The sequence below is a fragment of the Anguilla anguilla genome, chromosome 11 (genome assembly GCF_013347855.1).
Source record: "Anguilla anguilla isolate fAngAng1 chromosome 11, fAngAng1.pri, whole genome shotgun sequence".
NCBI lineage: Eukaryota > Metazoa > Chordata > Actinopteri > Anguilliformes > Anguillidae > Anguilla > Anguilla anguilla.
In genome coordinates this window covers 14,884,108-14,911,816 of record NC_049211.1, presented here as the reverse complement: position 1 = coordinate 14,911,816, position 27,709 = coordinate 14,884,108, and the positions used below count along the sequence as shown (strand labels likewise).

General features: G+C 41.5%; 1 protein-coding gene and 1 long non-coding RNA gene across 5 annotated transcripts in view; both read right to left on the bottom strand.

Annotated features, from left to right (window-relative positions):
• Nucleotides 1-22,028, bottom strand: part of slco4a1 (solute carrier organic anion transporter family, member 4A1) — a 34,853-nt gene extending 12,825 nt beyond the window's left edge. For 2 of the 4 annotated variants that reach the window (XM_035383063.1, XM_035383060.1), the window contains exons 1-2: nt 6,326-6,466; nt 2,279-3,325 (exon numbers count right to left, since the gene is read on the bottom strand). In XM_035383063.1, the coding sequence (XP_035238954.1) occupies nt 2,279-3,089 (811 nt within the window). In that variant the 5' untranslated portion in view covers nt 3,090-3,325; nt 6,326-6,466. Of the gene's footprint in view, nt 1-2,278; nt 3,326-6,325; nt 6,467-20,740; nt 20,816-21,885 lie in introns of those variants that run through there. The other 2 variants (XM_035383062.1, XM_035383061.1) reach the window with 2 other exon arrangements.
• A 1,202-nt stretch (nt 22,029-23,230) lies between these two features.
• On the bottom strand, nt 23,231-26,485 carry LOC118207184. The gene is made up of 3 exons (XR_004761327.1): nt 26,409-26,485; nt 25,815-25,977; nt 23,231-23,384 (listed from the first exon to the last, which is right to left on the bottom strand). It is a non-coding gene; the product is annotated as an uncharacterized LOC118207184 (long non-coding RNA).
• Nucleotides 26,486-27,709: the final 1,224 nt, after the last annotated feature.

The following is a 27,709-nucleotide window of genomic DNA, read 5'->3' as shown; positions in this document are numbered from 1 at the left end:
TTCCTGGGGAGGGTGGGCAGACTGTGATTGTCCTCCATTGCCTTTGATATCGGAGCAGGAAAACACCAAAGACATTTTACCTTTTCATTGATGTCTGGGGTTGAACTGGTGGACCTGCTGATAAAGGTGACTGAGTGCAATGGAGATCCATGGGAGCCCAAAGCCTGGTTTATACTTTGTCGCACGACCCTTTCGAAGATGAGAGTGTGGCATGATGTTTTGCATTCATACTCCTGTGCCACTTATCATTTTTGAAAACCTTTCACCTCTAATAGAGTCTACATTCAAAGCCATTCTATCTTACAGGACTTTTTGGGACACACTGGCTCACACTTGCTTTTTCACACTGGCATTTCATTTCAAGAAATGAACAACAGGAAAACTTGAATGTTCCACTTTGTAAGAGGTCAGTGGGTTACACAATATGGCATCTAATTTGTTGACAGAACTGGGACGACTGGAGCATATCGGAATCTTACAAGAAAGGCAGCGCAGTGCAGGGGCCTTACACAAGCACTGCCAAAATGGTTTGCAAAAACCCCACGATTAACCACTAATTTTAGTCAACAGAGAGAGATTAAGTATTCCTGTTTTTGTTTTATGGTGGCCACGTCTCCAGCCTGCTTTGCATGACAACTTTGCTTTCTAAATATAATTTAAGCACCAGTTTCCATGGCAGCTGACTGGGGAATAGCCTTCCCTCCACTGCTGTGAAAGCAAATGTGAGTGTTCTAGTGAAAAACAGACAGCTTCAGTAAATTCACAGCATAGTACTGGTAGGCCACACAAACTAGGTCTATAAAAACAAGAACCTCAGACAAGCGGAAGAGCAGAGCTTCCTTTAGCATTTGGGTCGAAGCTGCAGCCCGAACCTGAAACGTGCCGAAATGCCTGGAAACGGTCAACCAGGCCGTCCACCAGTCCATTCCAGGCGGCACTGATCACCCAGCGTCACACGTAGGCTCTTTGTTCTGCCAGCCGCCACCCTCTGCCCATTCTCCAGACACGCTCAAAGAGTTTCAAAAAGCTCTTTGGTACTGTTGGGTGCCACTGTAAACTGTTTGGGTTATCAAATTCCTTTGCCAGTCTGCTGCAGTGTGGAATATTTATGGCTGTCTCTCATCAAAGCCACAATTAGATCTGTTTTTGCGAATGGCTTCAGACTACATTGTGTGGGGTGATTGTGGTTTGCATTAAGTATCAGCAACAGTATGAGGAATCAATTGCATTGTAATATCAACTTATATCAGTCACTTACATCAAACATTTCCATCTGTTCCTTTGTGGTTATTACAGAACTGCAATTGGGCATTACGCAATTGGGCGTTACTCCAGGTCCTTCATGACTTCATGAAGGACCTGGAGTAACGCCAAATAAATGTTTTAGTTTGAGACAAATAAAATTATTCTGGACCAGGACCCAATTTGACTAGTTTTAGTCAAAAAATGTTTGCTATCGATATGCTTATTGTCTGTTTCAGTGCACTTGCAGCCCTGAAGTTCTCGATAGATAGATGTAGCCAAGCTAGCTATGTGTTCGCTTACCTGAGGTTTTTTTCGATACAGATTTTATGCCTGATATATGCCTGTTCTTAGTTATTGACATTACTTCAAATAGATATTTCGTGAACGTGTAGTGGATACATCCCTCTGCGATAATTTACAGTCTTATAGTATTTATTTAAAATATTTTTAAGCCACTTTATAATCACATTAAATTTGTTTTGTCTTTTTCAGTTAGGTTTATTAAGTGTCTTTGTAAAGGGCTGCCAGTGGGTAATTCTCAACCCCCATTAAATAAATGGTACTTAGCAAACAGAGCTAACAGCTAACAGAGAGTAAGCTATGCATACTCGAGGCAGGAGGGCTTGAGACCTCAATTTATTAATTTATGGTGAGTGGACCAGGGTCTAAAAATGAAAACTATCCCTTTAAGGTATTCCAGGTTTAAATCAGTACTTATTAGAGGGGAAGAATGAAAACCAGCAATACTACTGGCATCGAAGGCCAGACTTGAGTATCCCTGGTCTCGGACTTTATCAGTGCAACCTAACAAAAGCATTCAAATGTTTTCCTATATTATGACAAAATAGCTAAAACATTCCACTATGCCTATTCCAATTCCTATAATAATTTAAGTCACTTTCTCTGATTTTTGTGAAATACTGGTTACTGCTTTTGCAGTATCTTAGTAACGATACTTCTGAATGCTTGTAAGAGCTGTGCCCAATTCTCTATACGGTATTAACTTCTGTGCTCAGATCTATGCAGTACTCACCGATATAGACGGGTGCATAGCTGGACTTAACGTTCTCATCCAAGTAGGTCACCCCCAGAGTGTAGAGGGGCGTGGCCCCCATGCCGTGCAGGAACTGGCCCAGCATGAAGACGAAGCGGTAGTTGGACAGGCTGCTGCTGCTCTCCTGGCAGGGGCTGGTGGCGTTGGCCAAACACAGACCCGCCTGCTCCAGCACGCTCACCTGGTAGGGCGGGGTGGTGAAATGCGGCAGGGTGAAGACCAACGAGCCCAGTGCCATGATCAGCACCCCCCAGCCCAGCCACTTGGGCTTGTGCCCCGTGCCCCCGAAGTAGCTGACGAAGGTCAGGCAGATGCAGGCGGCGATGTCATAGGAGCTGGCGATCAGCCCCGTCTGGTAGCTGCGCAGGTCGAAGCGCCGCTCAATGGAGGTCACCACCGTGTTGATGAAGCCGTTGACGATCATGCCCTGGAGGAAGGAGGCCACGCAGAGGAAGAACAGCACCCACTGCGGGGTGTTGAATGTCTGAATCACCTGCGGCGTAAGAGGCCCCCAGCCACAGAGATGCTCAGCCTCCGTCGGGATGAACTTGATTCCATACGGGGTTTCCGTCTTGTCCCCGTAGCCCTGTCCTGCTAGTGCACGCCCATTCCCTCTCCCCACTGGACCAGCTGCACCGGGACTTCCAGTGCTGGAGCCGATCGGTGAATCGTCTTGCTGGGACTCAACTGGGCTGGGTGTGTCCAAGCAGGCACTGACCGGACCATCGTTGAGGTCCAGGAGCTCCTGTTTGGAGCTGGAGGAGGAATCTGCGTTTAGAAGGTTGAGCATTGCTTGCTCCAAGGAGGAGAGCAGAGGGAGGGATTTGCTTTTGTTCTTTCTTTTGTGAAGGAGGAGGCGAGGGCTACTGACACGTACTCCTCAGCTGGTCACTGATCCTTTCTGTCCCTGTCACATGGGATGAGTGGGATCAGGAACAGTGGATCAGAGTAAAGGGATGAAGCAGTCTCTTCTACACAGGACACTAGCTGGGGAGTGACACGCCTTAGTCCCTCCAAGACCTCATCCTGCAAAAAAAGAAGCAATCCAAAGTTTTAATGTGGTTCATGCCTTGTTCAGTACTGATCATATATCAACAACACATTCCCACAGTTCACTGAGACAACATTGTACTCGAACAATGCAAATTACAAACAGGTATTTCCTTTCCCCTGAACTGTATACTACGCAGAATCCATGGCTGAAGTAGGGCTAGGCTGGACAGGCTTAGCAGAGCGATGAAACAAAGCTTTGTGAGGATTAGCTGTGCTTCAGAGCGAAACTCTACTAGACCAAAATTAATACGGCTCTTCCTTCTGTCACACACCAGCTGTGCAGCCAGGACACTTACGTAATAATTCATCTGACCAGTTTCATCAGTGACAACCCAAGACCTTAAAGCTGCTGTTAAGAAAATGTACACATAAAAAGCACCAAAGTGCAACGATGTGAGAAAATGGCTAAAACAAAAGGTGAAAGTAGCTGAGAGTTCTGATTCATTGTGATGACAGAAGGGAAAGCAAGCTGGTTTGATGCCTGCCCTGCCCTGCCCTGCCCTGCCCTGCCCTTGGGCTGAGGATATAGCTGCCTGTGTGCTGATCTCTCCCAGCTCTGGGAACCTGGGCCCTAGAGAGAACAAGTGTGATGTCTCACAGGGAGCAGGTGCTATGAAACTTGCATTTCCCTTTCTCATTTCTCAGAATTTACAAATGGTAAAAACATAATCCAATTCTGAGCATCAAACAAAACATGCCACTTAAGATACTAATAATTTCTTTTCATTGCTTTATTTCACGGTTTTTCACTGCTGACTGTGATATGCTCTGGTGTTTCTGCATAGGCACTACATGATAAGTCAGAGCGAGCGAGCACAGGTGAGATAAGGTAATGTAACCTATTCGATACAAGCTTACAGCAGTGAGGTAGGGCTACAGTATGGCCATTGTATGCAGGCCAAATTAGGGACTAGCACTCACCAATCTAAACTGATACTACAAAACCGGAGGATAGCAGCAACCCCTCAGGTAAATAATCAGCCATGATGACAAGAACAAAGCTCCTGCATAGACCACCGTAATGAATGTCATCAAGGCATGCCACTAGTGTGAGACTCTACGACTCTACAATGAACCGACTGCTAGCCACCTACAAAATTCAGATTAATTGCAGATGCAGTGTGGTGCGCTGAATATGAATATATAGCCATTACAGAGCAGTTTATTGCTGTCTGACTGCACAACATCACACTGGTATCCAGGGTCAGCTGCACCAGCTGGACGTACACCTGGTCTTATGGTTAGGTCCTAAATAGAATGTGCGCAAGGTCAGATGTAAAAAAATACACCTACAGTATTGCATCAATTTAGCCAAGTGCTACTTCTAGCGGATATGATTAATGTCAAGAAATCAAGCAGCAGCAGTATTGTACCTTAGCAATGCCTAGCAACATCTGCGTGATAGAATGCATCAACATGAACATGCATTGTCTACGCTGAACTTAGCTGTGCCAAGTCCTATTTTTAGACGGTGCAACAGGTTGAACAGGTTAAATAATGAACACAACGTAAGACGTAGCAACAACCGACACAACAGTTAAAACCACCTTTTTTATGTCCAGCTGATGCAACAAGACCCCTGAAGCCTCACTTACAACTATTTCTGGAGGCTCATTCTGACACGGCAGTATTCCAGAAAGAAAGCTCATGTCATCACACCGCTCGAGTGTCACAGTTACGCTTCAGATGCGCTGCCAGGTGAGAGACCCGGTTCACACTTGGACTACGAGCTGTGATGACACGTCGCAAGCAGCACTCCAGAGACCAGGGAGCCCAGCAGTATGTGTGTTCATGTCTGTGTGCTGAATGTGGGGTAGAGTGAGGCTGTTCTCCTCCCTCTCTCAGAGGTTGCACAGTGAGCTCATGTTGACGATGATTCAAAGCCCCTCGGTGTACAAAGCAGTATGTGCATTTGGCTGCTTCCACTTCAGCCGGCATGGTGGGACAGTGAGCGTCTTCCCTCCTCGATTCAAACAGTGATTGCCCACTCAACACTTCAGTGACTTCTCCTTCAAAACTATGCCTTCAAAATTCTGTCACAGTGTAACTGTCTCGTTTCAGTCTTCCATGTCACCTGCTATTATCTCCTAAAAAGGGTATTTTACACCACCGTGCAGTCGTGGTCAAAAACGCATTGTGCGATGCATTCATTTTGCTATTTATGTGGTGAGTAGGCTACTTCTTTTAGACTGGTCTGAAATGTAAGAGAAGTGAGAGCATGGCCAGGTTCTTTAAACACTGAGACAATACGGCATTTGAGAACAATTTCTTTACAACACAGACAAACAATAGTCTTTTACACAGCTTTGCTCCATATTTGCCATATTTGTCTACAGCTAATTTGTAGTTTGGCTAACATACACATATTCCTTTGTAACCATTATTATTAACACTCCAGCCAAGCATTCCATTTGTGAAAATGCTGGGGAATAATTATTTCCCACTCCTTATTTGGAGATCTGCACAAAAACTGTCCCTTTCCCAAAATGTTTTGCAATAAAAAAAAACTGCTAAAATTTTGCAGTAATTGATATTATTAATATGGTTTCATCCGTCTTTTCCTAAACAAATATTAAACATTTAACCAAAATAATTATTGTTTCTTTCAATTTAACTCCCTGAAGGTACAGAGGAATACCATTATGCCACATTCACTGACCCCTCCCATACGCTCTAAAGTCACCAATGGAAAGACAGACCATGCACCATGTCCAGCCGCCTACCTTTAACTCCGCACAGCCTCTTTAAGCATCTTGTAGCCTATGCTGAAGCAGCACAATACACTCTCTGCACCAATCCCGTTATCCTGTCTCAGAAATCCTACTGACGGGAAGAATTAGACACCCGTCACCAGTAGGTTAATCCAACACGCCAACTGCGGTTTACTCTCTCCTGTATTCATTCACTCACTTCACACCGAATGCCGATCCAGCAGCAACAGAAAACCACTTCTTTAAGGACCGTAAGACAAACCTGTTGATTAAAACTGGTCCGGGATCAGGAGGCAAAGTTTCAGTTGGTGTGTAAGGCAGACAGGCCGGCAGACAGGTCTATCCTCTCGCTCCCTTCCTGCGGACTGGCTCCCCGTGAAATTGGCATCACCACTAAGAGGGAAATCCCATCTCCTCCCCTACCAAAGCACCACCAATCAAAGAGGCTGCATGTGCCATTTGACACTGTTTATAGTTCTGAGGGCTCGCTTCAAAGCCAGGGACTAACACTTCCCATTGAAACAATCCATATAGTTCCCCGGCATATTAGAGAGGCCATGCAAGCAAGAAGATAAGCAAAGCACACACTGTCTTCATGACTAGTGGGTACACTGTGGCATAATTCAAGTAGCAAGCCTGCTATTTGAAATTTCTAATACCTACTCCCTGTTACAGAAATTCCATGCTGACCTTTCATAGATCTTTATCATTTCTTTAGATTTTTATTTGTGTTACTATCCACTATGACCCAGGGGAAATAGAAACAAATAATAAACAGCCGAGTGTTTCTTAAAATGAATTACTGTTGTTACCAAAAAAGCAAGCACCTTTAGATTATTTTTGTTCACTGTGCACCACTGCTTATCAGCAGAAAAGCTGTGAGGCTGTGAACTGTTTGTGCACAACTGATGAAGAAGAAGACTTCAAATATCATTAATCTCTCACTTTACTCATGCCTAATACCAAACTTCTGCCAAACATAAGATTAGAACCCTACAGTGAAAACAGTCCGGTAGTCAGAACAGCTGAGACTCAATAGCTCAGGGAATAATACAGGAAAAGCATAGTAAAGAAAGTGTGTACCATCACCCCTGAGACTTCAAATTCTCACTTCAGATGCCATATTCTGCTTCATACATGAAAAAAACATTTCAAGAGAACTAGCCGAGACTATACAGGACTTCTATTGACCTTAAATAACTCAGCCTGTGGCAACACGAATGAACTGAAATACTTAGCAGAGCTGTCATCTAGGGTTGCACCAAACGACGATACATCAAAATGTACCCATTGTGTGTCTGTGCATGTGTGTGTTGCTGGGAGTGGGAGTTCTATTGTAAATTTGTGATTTCATTTGTGATTATCTTGTATTCTCACTTTGAATACTGAACCTGTCCAGGGACTGCAGATGGATATGACCTGTTTGCTAAATCTGGTAAAAACTGTCTCTTCTCAGTGTGAGTACTTGAACATGGCATCTGTTAAATATAAAAAAACAAATATACAACTTAAAGCCCTTCTCCAGCATTGAAGAAGGAGCTTTTTACTGTTTGCTTTAGCAAGACGATGAGCATCGGTTACCTTCACTTTCGGCAGCTCATCCAGGCATCTAGTACAAAAAGAGCCAGAGACAGCAGCTGCTACAGGCTAGCTAGCAAAACTAGCTGACTAGCAAGGTAACTAAAATGCACTGGAGATAGGTAATATACAAACAACAAGAGTTAAAAAACTGAAATGAACACTAAATGTAAACAAACACTAAATACTATAAACACTATTTAATGGTATAAGAAAGCTAACTCTGTGTAAAATGTCACTGAAGTGCAAGGAGGCAAATTAATCAAACAAATTAATTTCAGAGGTAGCGAACAGACCGGAAGTAAACGGAAATTATGTTTCTAAAGCGGATGTGCATCACACTTGATAGTACAAGAGGCATCTACAGTCCAGGATGTGTATCAATTATTCCATTATACACTACACAAGGGGTTCAAACTCCTGGTGGGCCACAGTGTCCGCTAGTTTGTGTGGTTTCCTTTCAACAATGTATACGGAGATGTCACAGCCAATCTTAAATTAAGCACAATGAAATTTGATTGGAAAGCTTGAAATATTACCTGTTAGGATGGCACTTTACCATCATAAATGATCACACACCTTTGGTGTGAATGTGCCGAAATAAGCAGAGCAAAGCTGGTGTCACCCGATGGTTCCTGTCCTTACAGAAATTTGAATTCTCTGTTCTCCACAGATCAGGTACCAAGCATGGGAATGCCAATGCCCTGTCGACACCTGCCATTGGGAGACCAGGCTGCAACTTCTTGCAAATGGAAAAGCACAAGTGAACTGAAACTGAAACTGCTTTCGGGGTTCTGGACCCCATCAGCCCATGTGGAACAACTGCAAATGCACCACGCCTGGGTTTTTTTTTGTGCTTTTTAAAAGGACTCACTCAAAACATCTGGTCATGCTGTGGACTCAGGACTGTTACAGGACTGTTCCTTGAAGTCACGTGATTTAGCGTTCAAATAACTTAACTCTGACAAAACAGCAGAGCTATTTTTTTGCAAAATTCCATGGAAACTGGAAAAATTATGACGTGGAGAACAGTGTGACATATTACAGGGTTTACATCGGTATTATACTGCATAGTAGATCCTTTTAAGGAGGTAAGCTGCTAATGATCGCCAATTCTGTGTGAAAAAGAAGATACTTAAAGGACCAATAATAATCAAATCAAATTCATTTTACACTCCCTAGAGTTGCAGCTGAAAATGAGGTTACACATTTACAACAGTTGCTTTTATAATCATAATCATCATCTTGGTCATTTTCTGTGCTAGGTAGCAGATATTTTGTGTTGTGACTTTCTGTGTTGAGAATGTAGCCTAAGTGAAGCCATTTGCCTGCTATTTCAATGATGTCTGTGACTATGTCCTTTGTGGTAGCAGCCATGTCATAATAATATATCTTGACTGATTGATCAACCTTTATGGCTACTTCTTTTCTTCAAGAAGTTATTTAATTCCAGAAGTGGAATGTCCAGGGGGCAGAAAGTGAAAGTCCTGCCATGTGTTTCTTCCACCCACAAATTCAGCTAGCTGAATTAAGCTAATTCTACCTCCAGGCTGAAGACTTGTGCTACTTAGCAAATATAGGAGACTGGACCAAAATACTGGAGAGGACTTTAACTTTCTAAACCTGGATTTTCCACCTCTGGTTAATCCTAGGTTGGATAACTGGATTCTTAACAGTTACTGAGATAAATCACAGATCTCTAGCCCAGGTGCTCCTAATTTTTTGTCAAGCAGGTAGGCCAACAACAACACACCACCAGAAACACTTATCTACCACATAAACAACCACAAATATGTTATTTTTCACTGTTAAAGATGGCTACTGCCATTCCAAGGAAAGGTCTTTGAAGCAGGTTTTCATGCAAGGGGTACTTTAACTTGAACAAATTATCAGATGGAAATCACTGAAATCAAGGGTTAAGTGAAGATTTTATGGTCTTTGACTCCTTACCAGGAAGGAAACCATAATCTGTGTGATCTGTGTGAGCAGCCACCATTGCTGTCAGCAGCGGATATTTTTTATAAATGTGTAAAGGATAGATTACACTATACAGCATTGCACCCTTAGACTGGGTCAGGTACACCATGAACAATTCCAATTCACAAAATGTAAAATTTAAAAGAACATCCATTTTGACCAGTATTCATTATATATATATATATATATATATATATATATATATATATATAAACACACACTCACCGACCACTTCATTAGGTACACCTGCTTAACTGCAAACTGCACCCGTTAACGCAAATATCTAATCAGCCAATCACGTGGCAGCAACTCAGTGCATTTAGGCATGTAGACATGGTCAAGACGATCTGGTGAAGTTCAAACCAAGCATCAGAATGGGGAAGAAAGGTGATTTAAGCGACCTTGAACGTGGCATGGTTGTTGGTGCCAGACGGGCTGGTTTGAGTATTTCAGATACTGCTGATCTATTGGGATTTTCACGCACAACCATCTCTAGGATTTACAGAGAATGGTCTGAAAAAGAGAAAATACCCAGTGAGCGGCAGTTCTCTGGGCGAAAATGACTACTTGATGGCAGAGGTCAGAGGAGAATGGCCAGACTGGTTTGAGCTGATAGAAAGGCAACAGTAACTCAAATAACCACTCGTTACAACCGAGGTATGCAGAAGAGCATCTCTGAACACACAACACGTCAAACTTTAAAGAAGATGGGCTACAGCAGCAGAAGACCACACTGGGTGCCACTCCTGTCACCTAATGAAGTGGTCGGTGAGTGTATATATATATTTTGTTGAATATAAAAAATATAAGAACAATTTATTGCCTACTGAGACAGGGTTACTGGAATCTCTCCTAGATAAAAAAAAAAAACAGTTATATTCCTCCTACATACATGCACTGTGTCATCAGAGAGGTCACAGAGCAGGATCAGCCACAGTGCCGCACCCCTTGAGTAGTGCCTTGCTCAAGGGCACTTTGGCAGTGTTGGGGGGGGGGGCACCATAGACATAACTCCTGCCTCCCTCCAGTTGCTAGCCCACACAAATGGAAGACTCCCATCTGCACATTCTGAGAATCAAGTCACCAAGTCTTTGGTCGACCTCTCTTCCTCTAAATCCCTTGCCGCCCTGTCAGAATTAAACTGGGCTTTCAACATAGCCAACACATTCATTTGCACCACCCAAATGTCAGACATTGGCTGAACATACCATGCAGCCTAATTACAAACCCAGGAAAAACCTGCTGCTAAGGGGACAGGGAGGAAGGGAGGGAGTGAGAGAGAGAAAGGAAAAAGAAATGGGGAGGGAGTCCATGATGACTGTATTGGATTTATTCTGTTGAATACTTAAAATGATGTTTTGATTAAAAACATATGAACACCATGTTTGCATGCAGGATTTTTCCAGGCTCACCAATGCTCTTGTGGAATTGAATCCCTGCCACCATGTTCCAAAATCTAGTGGAAAACATTCGCAAAAGTTTGGAGGCTGTTATAGCTGGAAATTGAGGGACCAAATTCATATTAATGCCCATGGTTTTAGGAGATGGTCAACAAGCACATATGGGCATGATGTTTGGTGTGTTCACAATTTTGGTCATGTAGCGTATACATATATATAGCTCCAGGACTGATTCAGTTAGTCAAATGAGCTGCACTCCCTCCCCTGACCATCCCAATAGCCTGCACACAGTGCTGACTAGCTCACATCTCCCCTATACTCACGTCGCTTTATTCCAGATGTTACGCCCCTAGCAGCTTTCTTAACAGGGTGAGCTGGCAGCAACTTCTTGGAGATGGAAAAGCAGTCATAATGAAACTGAAACTGCTTTCAGCAGATCCAACACACCCTCCAAATGTCAGACATTGGCTGAAAATACCATGTAATAATCCAAATCAACCTGTTTTTTCCATCACAGAGCACAGTACATCATTGGCTTATTGTGTAATATGATCTTTGCCACTGATGCACACCCTCATCCGCACACATCTGCCAAAAGAATCTGTGTAAGCTGGAGGGGCTATAGCAGTACGCTATAAGATGGAAGCATTGCCTACATGGTGAGCAGGTTGGTAGGCTGTTTACACAGTTTAGAACTGAGATGGAATAACAATTTGTAAGATTTGTTTTTGCTACAGCTTCAATGCCAAGAGAGAGAGAGAGAGAGAGAGAGGGAGAGGAAAAGGAAATGGGGAGGACATAGGCTATACACTGTTTCCATGCTGACTCTAAGGTCAGTTTGGATTAGTCATGCTGAATACTTTAAATAATGTTTGGATAGAAAATGTTTCAACGCGTTTTCATGCAGGGTTTTTCCTGGATGGCTCAGAGATGGTAAATTAATCATTTCTCCTTTTATGTCACAACAAACGAGAGAGAGAGAGAGACAGAGAGAGAGAGAGACCTTTGACACTACTACATTACAACAAATCAGTGCAGCAAGGCCAATACATACACTTCACAAATAAAAATAAAACAAAATAAAAAAGATAGAATTGAAAAAAAAGAGGAATTTACCATTCTAGACACCTCATGCACCTTAAAGCAAATACATGCCCCCCCCCCCATCACCAACACAGTTTGCTTCCCCAGCACACCAGGTTCTCATAAACCCTTCAAGTCTTGAACCGCCTCTGCATGTGAATAGTCTACTCGCAAGTGACTTTTATAAAGCAGTTCTGTGTAAGACCAGACCCCTTTAAACTGCTTACATCTTGTAAGCAGATTAACTACCATTTCTACCTGAGAGCAAAAGGAACACTCCCCACTATTTAACAGATCAACACGTGCCAGGCGCCTCTCTGATGCTATTACACCATGCACCAGCCTCCATTGAAGATCTGCAGACCTTCTGGGAAATGGGTGTTTATAAAAATGTCTCCAGAAATACCTGGGCACTGATGAATCACAGTAAATCCCCCAGCCACTTGCTCTGCGCACAAGTTAATTTGCACTACGCACTTTGGTGCAAACCAAATGCAGATCTTTTTTCCCATCATTCTCAAAGGTTCCAAGGTGCAGGGGAAGTAAAAGAAAGGAGCTGACCTTTCTGCACCTGCCATCCCTCAATGGTAGGTGTTACATTCACTGCAGGAAAGACAGGTTCATTGAGTGCTGTCAGTGTCAGTGATTTAAATGTATTCAATTTTGGGGGATTAATGTTACTGCGACACTCTAAATTCTGCAGTGGTGCAGCACCATGGCTGATTATTAGCAAAAACCCAGAAGCCTAATAATAGCATGTCTGAAGAAAAACATGTTTTCAACGAACAAAAATGCCATGTTTTTTTGTATGCCACACATACAGTACAAAACACTATAAGTCATGAACACTTACAAAATCTAGGCCTGCCATTAAAAGTACTAATATCAAAATTATGCCAAGTTACAATACACAATATTGCCTACCTTAGCTAACACAAATGAAACATGCTGTATTCCAAAGCAATGCTGCTATCCAGTGCTTCCTAAATTCTTTCAAGTAACTTGGTCCAGTGTTTTTTCATCTTACCAAGTGAACAGAAACAAAGGTGCTCTTTAACAGTATACAGTGACCACAGGCCTGCCACTGAACAGATCACCACAAAATGACTGACTATCATTCTGACTGTCCAGAGAACAGGCTGTGTGTTCACCGCATCCTGCCAGAGGCAGACCTGCCAACCTTAGGAAAACATTCTGAGTACCACAATAGTCAGTGTAACGCTTAGTTCACATGCTTTTGCACCACTTCGCTTTGCATGCTACACATGCACACACAAGCCTTCATAATTCTAGTTTTCACTGTTGAAGTGATCAGACAAAATTGTATAATTTGGCCCGATTCTAAAATATCACTTGCACTGCACTGGGCTATATTATGATACACTTGCAAGTCAAAAGTTTGAGTATGCCTGCTTAAAACAATTTTTTCATGATTAATATTTCATTATATGATATGTGTGCTTATACCAACTGATAACCATCAGTTAAGTGAATTGCATTCAATTATTTAATAAAAAAGGAAATTATTTATTTTGTATATTGTAACATGTTTTCATTTTCAAGTATTTACAGAAACTTATGTTGTAATGTAAAAAAAAAAAAAAACTTATGTTGCGATGTAAAACACAAGTGCTGACACTGAACTGGGGAAGTTCACACAAAGACTCACAGATTCACCTAACCGAACAGACATGTGCAGAATAACAAGAACCTATAATCTAATAATTACAAGCAATTAACTCAAAACAAACATGGAACACAAAGAATGGGGAACAGGTGACCTCTAGTGGACAAAAGGGGAAGCTTGCGACAAAATCAATACTACCGACAAAGTTCACGGCACAAATGAATCAATATAAAACAATTTTCCAGAACCAAGTAAAAGTACTGGGCGAGAGGCTAATGAAATTGTGGTGGCAGTTCAGTATGTCTTCGTCTGCCAGTAAAAGAGAGGGTGTAGGTTAAATAATGTCTTGGGTTTGCAATACATTTGTATCTTGCAGGTCCTTAATAGTTAAAAAGATGGTTCTTACATTTTTAGTTCAAATTCCATCATCAACATAGGGCACTGTATGTGTATCCGGGTGGATGGGAGACAGAGATTACTCTGTGTGGGTGTGTGTGTTTCTTGGCAGGGAGTTTTAATTTCACTTGTCATATACTTTACATGCTTTTCCAACACCAACTCACTCATGTCATGCAAATAAAGCATGTTTGAATTTTAAAGAGAATCAAGACAAACAATCTCCCAGCAGTTGACAAGAAATGAAGTATTGAACTTGTCACCGTTAATGCATTATTGATTATTGTTGATCAAGGCCACTGTGAACCCCCTAAGGAATAAATTACAATTTGCACTTGGCCTGTTTACACTGATTACAGTAAAATCCATAGAGAGAGAGAGAGAGAGAGAGAGAGCAACAGACAGAGAGAGAGATCACAACATAACGAGTTAGAGACACTAAGAGGCTTCCCCAGTGAACAGAGTCAAATGGGTGAGCTAACGGCCTCCCTCCGCTCTTTATTTGGAGGGAGGAGGACATCTCTTTATCTGCTTAAATATTTAATGACAAGCCCTGCTGTGCGAAGACGTGTGCCCAGCAGAAGCTGCACTAGCTCTGCCTTAGAATTAAGGCTGGGTTTAATTTAATCATTTCTGTCTGATCTTGTTGCTTGTCAAAGCGGGATGTGGGGGTGGGGGCTGACAGTCTGCTGTCTGCATTGTACATTGAGTACATATGTGACCTCATTAACACTTGGTATGCACCATTAATCAAGAAAACACACACAACACAAAGATGCTATTCTTTCAAAAAATGACTTTTACTTGTTTGTTTTAATTAAGTGCAGCAAATTGAGTTTTTGGGGAATTAAATCCAAAACAAGAAAAAGAAAAAGTGCTTATGCTGAACAAGGAGACAGTGCCTCCCTGGCCTGCACTGCGAAGCTGATGGAAGCCCCCGTGACAGTGATGGGGAACTGTGTCATTTACAGTGCATGTGGGTCAGTGGGAGAGAATGTGACCTGATTTTCTGAAAGACAGGAATGGAGGGGAGGAAGGGAAAGACCACAGATGTGAATTTACAGTACAAAAATGAAAAGCACCTCCTCTTACACGTATACTGACACACACATATGCACACATGTACATGCACACACACACACACACACACAATCAAGTTCTCCACTTTTCCATGACTGGTCAGGTCGGCTGCACAAAGCACTAACTGTGCAATGGAGTTGGACTCTTACCACCAGTATGGCAGGAACTAGGGTCTTTCAAAATGGAGATGCATCAAACCCATGTTTAGGTCCGCTTTCTGGAGTTCATCATTAAAGGACAGCAAAAGCCAAAAGGGGTGGGGGCAGTATGAAGGCAGGGTGTTGTCTCCTATGCAGAGGCAACCGACCGATAGATGTTATACTGTAAATGTGAACAGTCATTCCACAGTACTGGACAGAGGGACAGAGAGGCAGGGCTGCATCAGCCCCTCTGGCACTCAGGGGAGCTGGAGTCTGCTGCAGCGTTCATGTCTGTGCTGGACCTCCTGGCCTCAGCACTGAGATAGTGTGTCTGTCACAGTTACCCTCCCTCAGTCCACCTGTTCAGTCTCGCTTTCTCTCTAAGTTCAATTTGAGTACAAAGGTGCTTGGATTGGCATGCCATTAAAAAAATTCAGCAAAAGGAAATTTCTCATCAGCCTCACTCTCGTGTTTTTAAATAGCTTTGTTACTTTATGTACTGTATGGCTGTATTTAAAGCTGTTCACTTGTATGTGGGTTTATTTGTATCCCATTGTTTTGCAGACATTTTTATGGTAGCGCCATGGTAACACTACAGATTGACACTTAAATCCTGTAAAATTCTTCAATATGTTCTTTATTTCTCTCCTGAATGTCTTACTTTATGGCTAAAGGTGCTTCATGTTAAATATCTGCTGATGCTCCTTTAGACTCAGACCTAGATCTAAACCTCAGGCCTATAAATGCAAATTCAAAATAAAAAGTAGGCAAAACTAAAATGACAATATAGATATACTTGCTTATGAAGATATTAAGAAGCAGGCTTCAGACAAGCCTGACACTGTAACGGAGTGCAGCTGTGTGATATTTCATATAAGCTATAGCTACACTTTGGACCCTGATAAGTAGGCTATACCTTCATAATACATCTATCACGAACACTGCGTACTTCAACATTTCTTTTTTATTCAACAGCCAGGTGACTGGTAACATCTTACATGAGTAGGTTGCCAAAAGCCAACTTCTTGAATAAATGCCTCTCAACCAGAATATTTACAGGACCAACATAGTGTTGTTTTTTCTGCTTCTCTGAGTTTTGCAGACTCCTTTGCCGACAGAAATTGTTTCTCATACTGCGAAACTAAAAACACTCGATTAGAAGATGAGGTGATAGTGAGATACAGATTAACTTCCTTCTTAAACCATAGCCTACGTAAGTCCTAGAAAAAAGTAATGTACTGCACATTGACATGCTGTAGCTACTGCAAATGCAATAAAAAGCAAACCAAATGCTGACTGACAGAATATATGTATTCAGCAGCTTTAACAGTTATTACATACCAAATCAGAAGCACTTGTTCTTTCTTAGACTTTAATAATCCATGTTTTTCGCTTGATATGATCCTTTGTAGTCAGTGCTCCTTCATGCTCTGGAACGTGGTATTAATTAGACAAGAGAAAGGCCATGCCAGGCCAATAAATGCTCATGTACATTCAATAACAGTGTATATGCCAACATATAACACTGTAATCTGTTTCTGCTTTTATATTCCCAGACTTTGGCCAGCTCACATGATCTGGTTGACGTTAAGGAATGTAAGTACAATCAAAATGACTGACCTTAGCCACTTCTCTTATCTGCAATCAAGCACCTCCTTCCCCTGGAGAAGTGTGTCATACAGGTGTGCCACAATTCAGATCCATAATGGAGACAGCAGGAGAACGTAATCTTTAAAACACTAAGAAATGTGAAGTTCCTCCCGGGAGTTTATCTGCCTGTCCATTGTATGAGCAGCTGGCCTATGCTAGACTAAAGCAATTGTTCACTTTAAGGATGGGTGAGCACTGAGATTTGCAAATTCTCTAAACTACAGTAATTCAGCACGTTTCACCGTGCTACCGCAGGCCTACATTCTTTATCATAAATGTAGTACCAGTACAGAAATTCATAACATTAATCCTCATCTTTCTCCATGTTCTTCTGTCATCTGTTCTTATTCATTCTGTTTCCTCAAGTATCCTTTCTTATTTCCTCTGAAACAAAGCCATTGCACTGTAGTCTAGTGAAACGATTTGATCATTGTTTCACTGTAAGCAAATGGTAATGAATATAGAGGATCTGACCGGATAAATATACTTAGCACACACACAGCTTTGCATGGAGTTATGAAAATGGCAGGACTGTTCATTCTGTTCTACAGTGGAGGGTGTCCCTCACTCCTGGTCCCAGCTGCTGCGTGAGCCACTGCAGTTCCGCACACAAAAAAGGGAGAGCGGGGACTCCTTTGAGTGATTCGGAAAGGTCTGTACAGGTTTAAAGGGCACACCGGTATTTCAAATTGTGCCAAGCCTGTGACAGGTTTAAGCTGCTTTTTTCCATGACTGTTCTGGAAAAGAGGTACACGGGAGCATATGGCAGGCCTATTATTTTGTGCAGAAGTAGGTCATCAAAGCACATGATAAAACGGTCAACAGGCAAAAAAAACTTTTTAAATCATTCTCCTATTGACCTCGGGGTCAAAAATGACATTATCCTGAGTTTTACAGAGGAGAAAAGTGGTACAGACAGAAGAAATACAGTCACTCTGGACTGTGATTAAGGAAAACAGTTATTTGCCGAATTACTGACATGTTGTTTTTACCTGAAAAAAATTAATTTTGGGTTTAAATTCAATAAAGAGGCATTATTACAGAGTTCTGATGAAGGTAGGTCATTGTTGACCCTGTGGACATGGGGTGCATGCAAAATATGAAGACAGCAGGAGGGTTAAATTAGTATTGCATAGTGCATTGATGCTCATATGCAGTTCTGTGCTGCACAGCCTGGGGGGTGTGGTTGGTCCGATGCAGGCTTGGATTAAGGGCGTGCATTATGGTACAGTATGATTGATGAGTTTCCGTCAACAAGCACACACTAGGCGCTGCCCCCCTCCAGCGTACACATAAACATACTGGCCTAATTCTTGAGCCCACGGTTCGCTGCCTCCTCCTATTAGATGGTGTATTGCAGGTGAAGTCAGCCGGAAGAAACAGGCCCGGGAATCAGACATCATGCCAGATTTTCCCCCGAAGGTTTGGCTGGGGTGAAAACGGTCATGTTGAGGAGAAGCCAATTTGTGCCCCTTTGTGTGTGTGTGTGTGCACATGTGTGAGGGTCTGTGTGCAGGCAATGTACTAGCTTACATCTGTGATCCCTCCAATGTAGTCCTAGGCTTGGACACTGCTAGAAATGAATTCTGCATCACAGTACCAATTCAGAAGCTATATACAGGTTGTGGGTCAAAATAATGAAGAAAAATATACTGCATGACTAACTGCAACTCTCAGCTAGGCATACTTTGAACAATCTGTTTTAAACAATGGCCTCTCCTTCCTGTTTTCTCATGTATTGCTTGTCTATTTAATGCAGGACAGATTATAGACCCAGTGAATTAGGTCTATTTTTAACCATAAAATAGCGGATAAGCTATAAATGCAATCTGCATTACAGGTTATATGTGAGTTAGAGCAGAATCTCAGTCTATGAACACAGAGAAGCTGTTCCACATTCATACTGGAAAACTGTCTGGTATGGCTGGCTTTTGTTTTTCCACAATTTCATTTGAGATCACAAGCGATACATAGGGTGTCTCATTGAATACATATATAAAAACCCCCCTACCCCCCCCCCCCCATCCGTTAGCATATTCAGCTGTGTGAGATGGCTTCCTGTAATACATAGCTACAGCACATGACCATCAAGATAATGCTCTTAAAGAAAAACCTCACAAGCTCTATATAACTCAAGTGTGGCTGCTAAGGCAGCACTTCCTGCCAGACAGAGGAATGCTGAGTCACTGAGTCCTCCTACAAAACGGATGTGTGAAAAAACGTGGCTTCACCCTTGCAGAACGTCATAAAAGAACAAGCACAGAAACAGTTTATATTTTAAAGCATCTCAGATTAATGCAGTCAAGCCAAGCACACAGAGGCACACAGGAAATAAAAGCCGCTGTCACTTCAGGGAAAGATATGTCAAACGCGCACATGCCCATGCAACCACCCACCCACCCACCCACTTAATCTCAACTCATAGTTTCCTTCAATATAACACAACACAGCGTATTAGAGTATGTCACAAATAAACAAAACACTTCCCGCAAGAATAGTTAGGCATTTATAAATACTGCACAGGTATGAGCAAGCATTCTTCTGGCTTCAGAGCAGCCAATGCCAGTAGTAAAACTTTTGTACTGTAGGTACACCTGAGCCCTGTCATTCCACAGTGAGCAGACAAGCTGGAAACATTAATAGGATGTGACGTAGTAGCCGTGTTGTTTTCAGATGCCTAACTGAAGACTAAATACAGATATTAGGTAGGATAAAAACCAGGACTTCTCCAGCCCTAAAAGTCAACCCCTGTTGCATTCACTGCAAGTCCTCTTGGGAGTTTTCGGTTACTGACAGTACTTAGTGAAATTGGGCACAGGATGGAGATTCTTATAAAAGGGTGCTGTATGTAATATTATCTTATCCTTTAAACAAAAGATGCCACTGTGTCATTGTGGGTAGTATTACACAGATTAGGGGATGGGACAGTGCTGGTGAGTTGTTCCCAGGTTATACTTGATTCCCATATTATATTCAGTATTTTGCCAGTGGTTTTCCACAGCCTCTCCTCTTCATCGGGGCCTCTCTCAATCAACAGCATGCATTTTTTTTTTAACATGGTTTACATGGTCTCAAGAGCTTATGAGTCCAGTAGTTTAGACATTTAAAGTAGAATCAAACAGTGACAAGAATCACCATAAATTATGCATGTGTAACAAGGAAAAGTAAATCCCTTTAAGTGGCCTCTGAGAATTTTGTTCCCATTGGAGATGCAGAGATAAAGTGTAAAGCAGCATAGATTCCACACATTAGCAGCAAGGAACAACTGTCCAGCACCCACACCCAGCACAAAGTCAAGCCATCAAGAATGGAACAGTCATCAAATGTGCTGAAACATAATACACCGCCAGTGTGTCTTATAATAACTCCTCTAATTGTTCCTACTGTAGACCGACAACACCTTACTGTAGAACATTTTAAAAACGTGTTTGTGCTTTTAAAGTCGTTTCAATATATTTGAGTTTTTTTGTTCAATTACAAGGTATTCTTACTAAACGTAGAGATAACTCATGTGTTCTGTCGAACGACATTTTTTTAAATCCTTAAAATACCACAGCAAATCATCTTTCTTATTTAAAACACATATTAATCAATTTCCTGTACAACTGATATTCCGTATTAGTTCATCGGTGTTATGCTGTCTTAAAGATATGCACGTTTTTTGACAGTTTCTTCCGCTAAATAAAATCACTAAAACGTTTAGCATCAGTCTGAAATATGGAAAGGCGTTCACAGGGAATGCTTACAGTTCCTTAGAAATAGGACGACAGTGTGTTCTTGCATCATCCTGTTCGATACACGATGTAACACCCACCGCAGTCCTGTAGAAAACGGGGAAACCAATAGCTTTCATGTGTGTTAATGCGCCAGAACAACGAAAGAAACGAGCGAACAAGTGGGAAAACATCTTGTAGCCTACAATGTCTGGATGCGCGGTGCAGGTGTAGGTATTTGACGGAAAATCATTGTGGCGCGGCTAGAGATTCCCACGGGCAGCTGACTGCACTCAGCAAGTTTGTAATATAATTTGAGACAAAAAGAAAATGCACGGAATTTTTTTTTGTGTTGATAGCTCCGACACTGCCAAGCCAATCGGTGCCGTCCTCATTCGACACGAAAGCACAATTGTAACTAAACAGCAGCTACCGATGATATGATAGCATGTCCAAATATGCTAGAGGCCGATAATACATGAAAACTAATAGCCTACACCATCGATGTAATTTGACAATTGAAATTTAAACGTGAAATGTATATATTGTTCTCCATCAATTTGTGTAGCCAAGACACACCCTCAAAAGATGCTGTCATGGACGCAGCAAAACCTATTCAACGTGATAGAACGAAGTTAGCTAGCTAATCAGCTAGCTAGCAACAATACTGTATGGCATGAATGATACAGCAGACACATTATTACGGACATTATTATGATCATCCCGGTAAAAACGATGTTTACGATGATAATGTTTGTCTAGAAGAACTATACGAACACATTTAGCGACGTAGCTGTAAACCAACAACGACCAGAAATGTAAACATATTAATATTCTAAGAAAGTGCAGGCGATTTACGATGTTCCACAGGGTCCAGTGTCACGCCAAACATGATTGTCATGAAACCATGCTTAGTTTCAACAGGATTAGCTACATCCTACAAGATTCCGTATTTTTACACAACAGGAAGCCAGTATACGTAGCTGTAGTGTAACTGAGAAACGAGCGACCGAACTGAAATGTTTTCACGCGTGTATAAAAAAGAAACCTGTGCGCACATGTTCAAGATGACCACGTTTTCAACGTTCAATGTAACAGCCATAATTCCATCATTTCTACGGTTCCAAAATCAATGTAATTATTCAAATAAACTGTACAGGCTACAACTGGGTACTTACACGACGACGACGACACGGCATATGTCTTTATTTCTGTCATGTTGTCTTCTTTTTTTAATTAAAAATTTACAGCAATAATTTCCTTCCTTTTTGCGGCCCATTCATTCTAACGAACACACGAACAGTACCGTGGCAGCGCCACCACTCATTTTACAAATTCAAAGCAGAGGAGCTCTCAAAGCCAATGAGAGCAGCCCCCCCATGGCGCTACAGCATATGGGCCAATAGGAGTTTACCCGCTGCAACCGCGCCTATAACAAGCTGACTATTGAAACACTAAGAAATTGCTTGATGGTATTTTTAAATTACACGGCGATATATTATTAGGATATTAATGAGAATATCCGACTGTAACTACTTTGGACGAATCCCTAGATGCACTACATCGTTAATATTCCAAATTATTGTTACGTAAATCTGAAGCAATTTCACCTCTTAAACACCGGTCAATGTAAGAGAAAGTTAGAGCTTCCTGCAACAGAGAATGGAAATGTGCAAAGGTGCTCAGAGACGGATGGATAACTAAATACAGAGTGTTCCAGATTCTGCAGCTGTGCATCTTTCTTCTTATGCTTTTCATTAACGGTGTAAACAAAACCCAAAGGACATTCACACCAAGAATCATTACGTCTCTTGTGGCACAGCACCTTCTAACGTATCTAGGGCAGTGCTTTTCATACATTTTCATTTTCAGTTATATGGCGGGCTATTTTCTCTGTTGCACAGAAACACAATATCTCAATGTCTAATCACACTTTATCATCTCTCTAACAGGAAAATTGGGCAGTGCAGACTTCAATCTAGCCTATTTCATGTACGGAAGTCCACAGACTGATTAATGTGCTGAAAATGAGGGTAGGACAAGTGTATGCACAAAGGACTAGTACCAGTTTAAGTAGTAATAGTGTTTTTTGACTTCCCGGAATTTTAGCTCTGTTGAACAAGTCTAAAATGAAACTAGTCAGAAACAAAATAATCCCCCAACCTATGGTGAAGATCCTGAAGGTTCTTCACAGACATTCAAAATATTCAACAATTTTTTGTTCATAACAATGACAATCAGAGCAAATAAACACTATGAATTAAGATTGTGAAAGGGCATAACAGGATGTATTCTACAGATAATAGATTTGTCAAACATAAAAGGGACATAAACCTATGTATTATCTATTAATAAAACCATAATGAATATTAATATCACTAGTTAAATTCTATGGCAATATTAAAATATTTAACTAAAATGTATGATTACACACTGACCAAAAACCTAGTCGTTATACCTTTAAAAAATAAAAATCAGATCATTTGATTCATTAAAACACTACTGCTTCATACCACATTTATTACTTACTACAGGATAGGCAAGCATATAGAGCACAAGAACACAACTGGTTATCTATAACAGGGTCCCAGTGAGTATGTATATACTCGCCTAACACCAGAACCAGGAATGCTTCTTACATTCTTTCAGTTGCCGCAGGTGTCTCCATTGTCTTATTCTGTTAAAGTCAAAGAAATTTAGATTGGTGAAGCACTTGTAAACAGCACTGCTGCATTCGAAGCATGCTAAACAAAACAGTAGTTATCAGCTTTAGTCTGAGATGGCAATGCATTAATCCAAAGAATGTCTTATGAGCACACTATAAATATGACTGACTAAGCATCTAAATAAGTTAACTGGCATAATCTAGGACTAAAACGGAAGCAGTCTTTTGGGGCTGTAATTGCAACCATCCAATCCAGAGACTGTAAAAAATATGGACAAAGCTACTGTGACGTCACCCATTGACTCTCCGTGGGTCTCTAAAACACGTTTTGAAGCTCAATGGCGGGCGCGGCCATGTTGTCGATTTGGAGCCAAAACCATAGAGTTAAGCGGTTCTGTGATTTTGACACAGTGATTGACAGTCCGGTGCGGAAAAGCCCATCAACCTGAATGAACGATTGCAGAACGAACTTGAGGCTAGCTGACTGTCTGCCGTTATGTTTTGAAATATACGATCAAATGTTTACGGAGTTTAATTTCCATCCGTGACTGTACTGTGTCATGTAATCACGTTATATGTATGACATTAATAATAATACAATTATGTTCAGCTATCTTCAATTTATGTTTCTCGGCAAAGCGAAAATGCTTAGCTAGCATATCAGCTTGCCAGTGAGCTAGGTAGGCTATCCGTGGTTAGCTCACGTATTAGCAATATTACATTACATTACAGGCATTTTATGCTATATGAACTACAGGGGAACTACAATATGAACTACAGGGGAAGAACATCGACTGCACTGATGGTCAATCAATCAGAGATGTGTAGACTACTGGTGATTTGACTAGGCTAATTTTCATATAACTGTCTGGTAGACCTGCTGTTAACCAAGCAAGTTATCGTCGTAGGTTTTCGCCACAGTCAGTTAATGAGCCATTAACTGCTACTACTCCATCGCCGTTTGTGGTGTTCACTTGCTGGGTGACGCTAGCTGACCGATCGTTCGCAAGTCACTTTTTACCGAATAAAAATTAACACTGTCAGCGGTGATTAACAAATCTACCAAGTATTTTAATAACTGATCTACAGGCGTGTAAATATGACAACGCACTTTGAAGAGCAAGTTTTCCAACTGTTGCATAAAGACAAAAATAATGTACATAGAATTTCTAATTATTATTATTTTCTTGCTAGCTTCTAGCTTTGTCACATTCGTGCAGCATGGCCCAGGTAGACATTTACGAAATGTACACGACTGACAAGCCGTCAAACACGTTTGACAGATGGAATATTTGCCGGTTAGGGTTAGCTAGCTAGTCAAATGGCTTGGTAGCCGAAGTTGCGAACTGTTTTAGCATAGGCCACTGGACTACCACATATAGCAAATAAGCGTTAGCTGATTACGCTTTCTGCCAACTAATTATTTGGTTAAGTGGGCTAAAGGAAATAGTAAAAATGACTCGGCTACCGAAAAACTTCAGAGGAGGATTATTTTATGGTCGTCTAGTGCAGCTGTAAATAGCACACGCTATAATGAAACCACGACAAAATTGGATGCCTGCATTTTCTGACTTCGCACAGGTGGACCGTAGTCGGAGTCAAGGCCAAGAGACGCCACCTCCCACCCCAGTGACCATAGACTGTAGCCCATAATGTAGCTTAGTCCTCCGCAGTAATCAGGAAGTGTACTGTACCTCAATGGTCCACAACAAATATTATAACAGTGCCCAAATGACACAATAAATCATGAAATCGACCCAGGGACAGTCATACGACGAATAAAATACACATATTATGACTATTTGTTCTCATGAGAAAAAATGATTGACTTTGTATTTTGACCGCATTTGTACCGTAGACTTACATGGAAACCGGATATGAAAACACCTATACTGGAGCCAACCGTAGTGGCGCTAGTGAGCAACCAGGAAGAACAAGACCAGGAAATGAGCTTCAAAAACGAAGTCTGGTTTTGGCCGCTTGATCCAATCCAAATGAATGAAGTTTGCTAGGGAATTACAGTGCCATGAAAAAGTATTTGCCCCCTTCCTAATTTCCTCTATCATTGCATATTTGTCACACTGAATGGTTTCAGATCGCTTTCGTTTGTGATAATGTTATTAGCAATAGGTAGAGTTTAGCCTCGTCTAACTGGACTTCTTACACAGTGCTGTCATTGTGCTCGGGAGTGAATTTGATGGGGGAACGCGCGCCCTGGTTCAGTTTTTTACCTTCACTCTCTAATAATACATACGGAGCAGCACCGGTAGCTAACGTTAAATAGCTAGCTATCGAACGTTTATCCATACCTAACTGATCTCTATTAAGCCGAATCCTACTCTAAACAGCTGCTTATCGATATTACTAAGTATTTACATGTTGTTAGCCAATTAAACGTGAAATAAATATAGATTATTTTGTAAAAGTATTTGAATATCTTACTTCAATGACTTCTTCCATGGACCCTTTCCTTCAGGTCGATAGCAGCGCCACCCACAAGGAACAGAGCGCGCGAGGCTGGCCAAGATGACTGGAAATATATCTGCAAACGCTGACAGACAGCGCCACTTTGGCGCGCAGAGGAAGGGGCACCACGCACTATCCTCTTTGAGACCCGACAGAAAAAAAAGGTTGAAGTATTTTAATTATTTTTGAAGAAGGCTGCATGGCAGAAGCATGATGTGAAAACATTTTCGAATATACAGAAACAAAACAATATTGTCCCTTGTAGCATAGCCTATAGTAGAAACATCTCAACAAAAACACAGGCTATGTTTTCAACGTAGAAAAAATGCCAGGTTAGTCACACATGCACAGCACTGTCTATAAACAATTAAATAAAACTTTAATGGTTAAAACATAAAACATTGCAAAATGTATGCATGTCGTTAATAGTACTGATATCAAAATTAGGCCAGGTTACAACAAACAATATTGAGCTCACACAAATTAAACGAGCTCTATTCCAAAGCAATGCTACCCAAACGTTTGCAAAAATGTTTAATGTAACTTAGCCCCGTGTTTTTTTCATCTTACCATCTGAAGAGAATACAGTCATTTAAAGTTTATCTGGAAAGAGACATTCGAGGGGAAACCCCGGTCTGGCAGCTGTAATTCTCGCTAGCTAGGTAGCTAACCACAACGTTACGGGTGGCGGAAACCATAATAAGCTGCGTTTCCACCGCAGCAACTTTCCCCAGGAACTAGGAACCTTTTGAGGAACTCAGTGCGTTTCCACCGCAGGGGTGGAATATATATATATGTATAGGTATGGGGCATGCCACTCCACCAAGCTGTAACTTGGCATGATGGCATACCTGCCATCTCAATGTATGGCTCTTGAGATTAACAGCAGACACTAATGTCCCTGACAGGGGACATACATGAATTTCTGGGTCTTAGGAGAATACAGATCATAATACAGGACACAGAAGGCCATGTTGGACATTTCTTTTAAAAGAGCATTATTGCCAAAATGTAAGGAATCATGGCCATGTAGTTCAAGCCCTGCAAATGAAAACCAAGTGATTGCAGGGTCTTTAATGTGGGGTTTTTGCAGGTTGGTGGTCTATGACCTCAGTAGGAGGTTCTGCCATGCATATACATCTTGTTTTTGGCTGGACTGCAACAGCAGGGCCAGCCCTACAAACGCGAATGCCTATGAGTGACTGACTGAGTGATGAAGTTACACCATTGGTCAGCCGAGTAATGAAGTTACATCATTAGTCGGCCGGATCACGTGTGTTAGGTCCAGCCATATACTAGGTTTTGACCTGGTCTTGTTTTATTTGTAGTCTTTACAACGCTCCCTCTGCACCCCCTTTTTTCTGACTAGTAAATTGCTAATAGTACCTAATGAGTCACTGCTCTGAAACTTTCATATATTCAAGGAACTCTGTTAAAGCCTGTGCACTCCCATGCGGCACTCTCCAGTTGCTATTTCCAACACTACAGGACAAACAAGCCATGAGCACTGTAATTGTGGAACTGCATTTTTGCAATTAGCCTAATTGTATGATTGATATGTGAGAGAACAAGAATTAATTAGCTGAAGTAACGGAAGCGTAATCTGCATTTGAATGTGTTGTTCATATTCCCTGGCCAATCTAGCATGTTTGCTGATATACGAATACAATACTAAAGATACGTTCTAGGACAAATAGGCTATGTATATTATGATTATTTATTTTTTGATAAAAGCTTTTAATGCAATATTGTGATTATGTGCTATGTATCTCTGTGGATGGCTCCCCAGCACATGCAACCTTTTTCCTTATAAAGTGCTGTGGTATTGCAATTAATGCTGTCCCCAAATATCATTACATCTACAAAGCTCA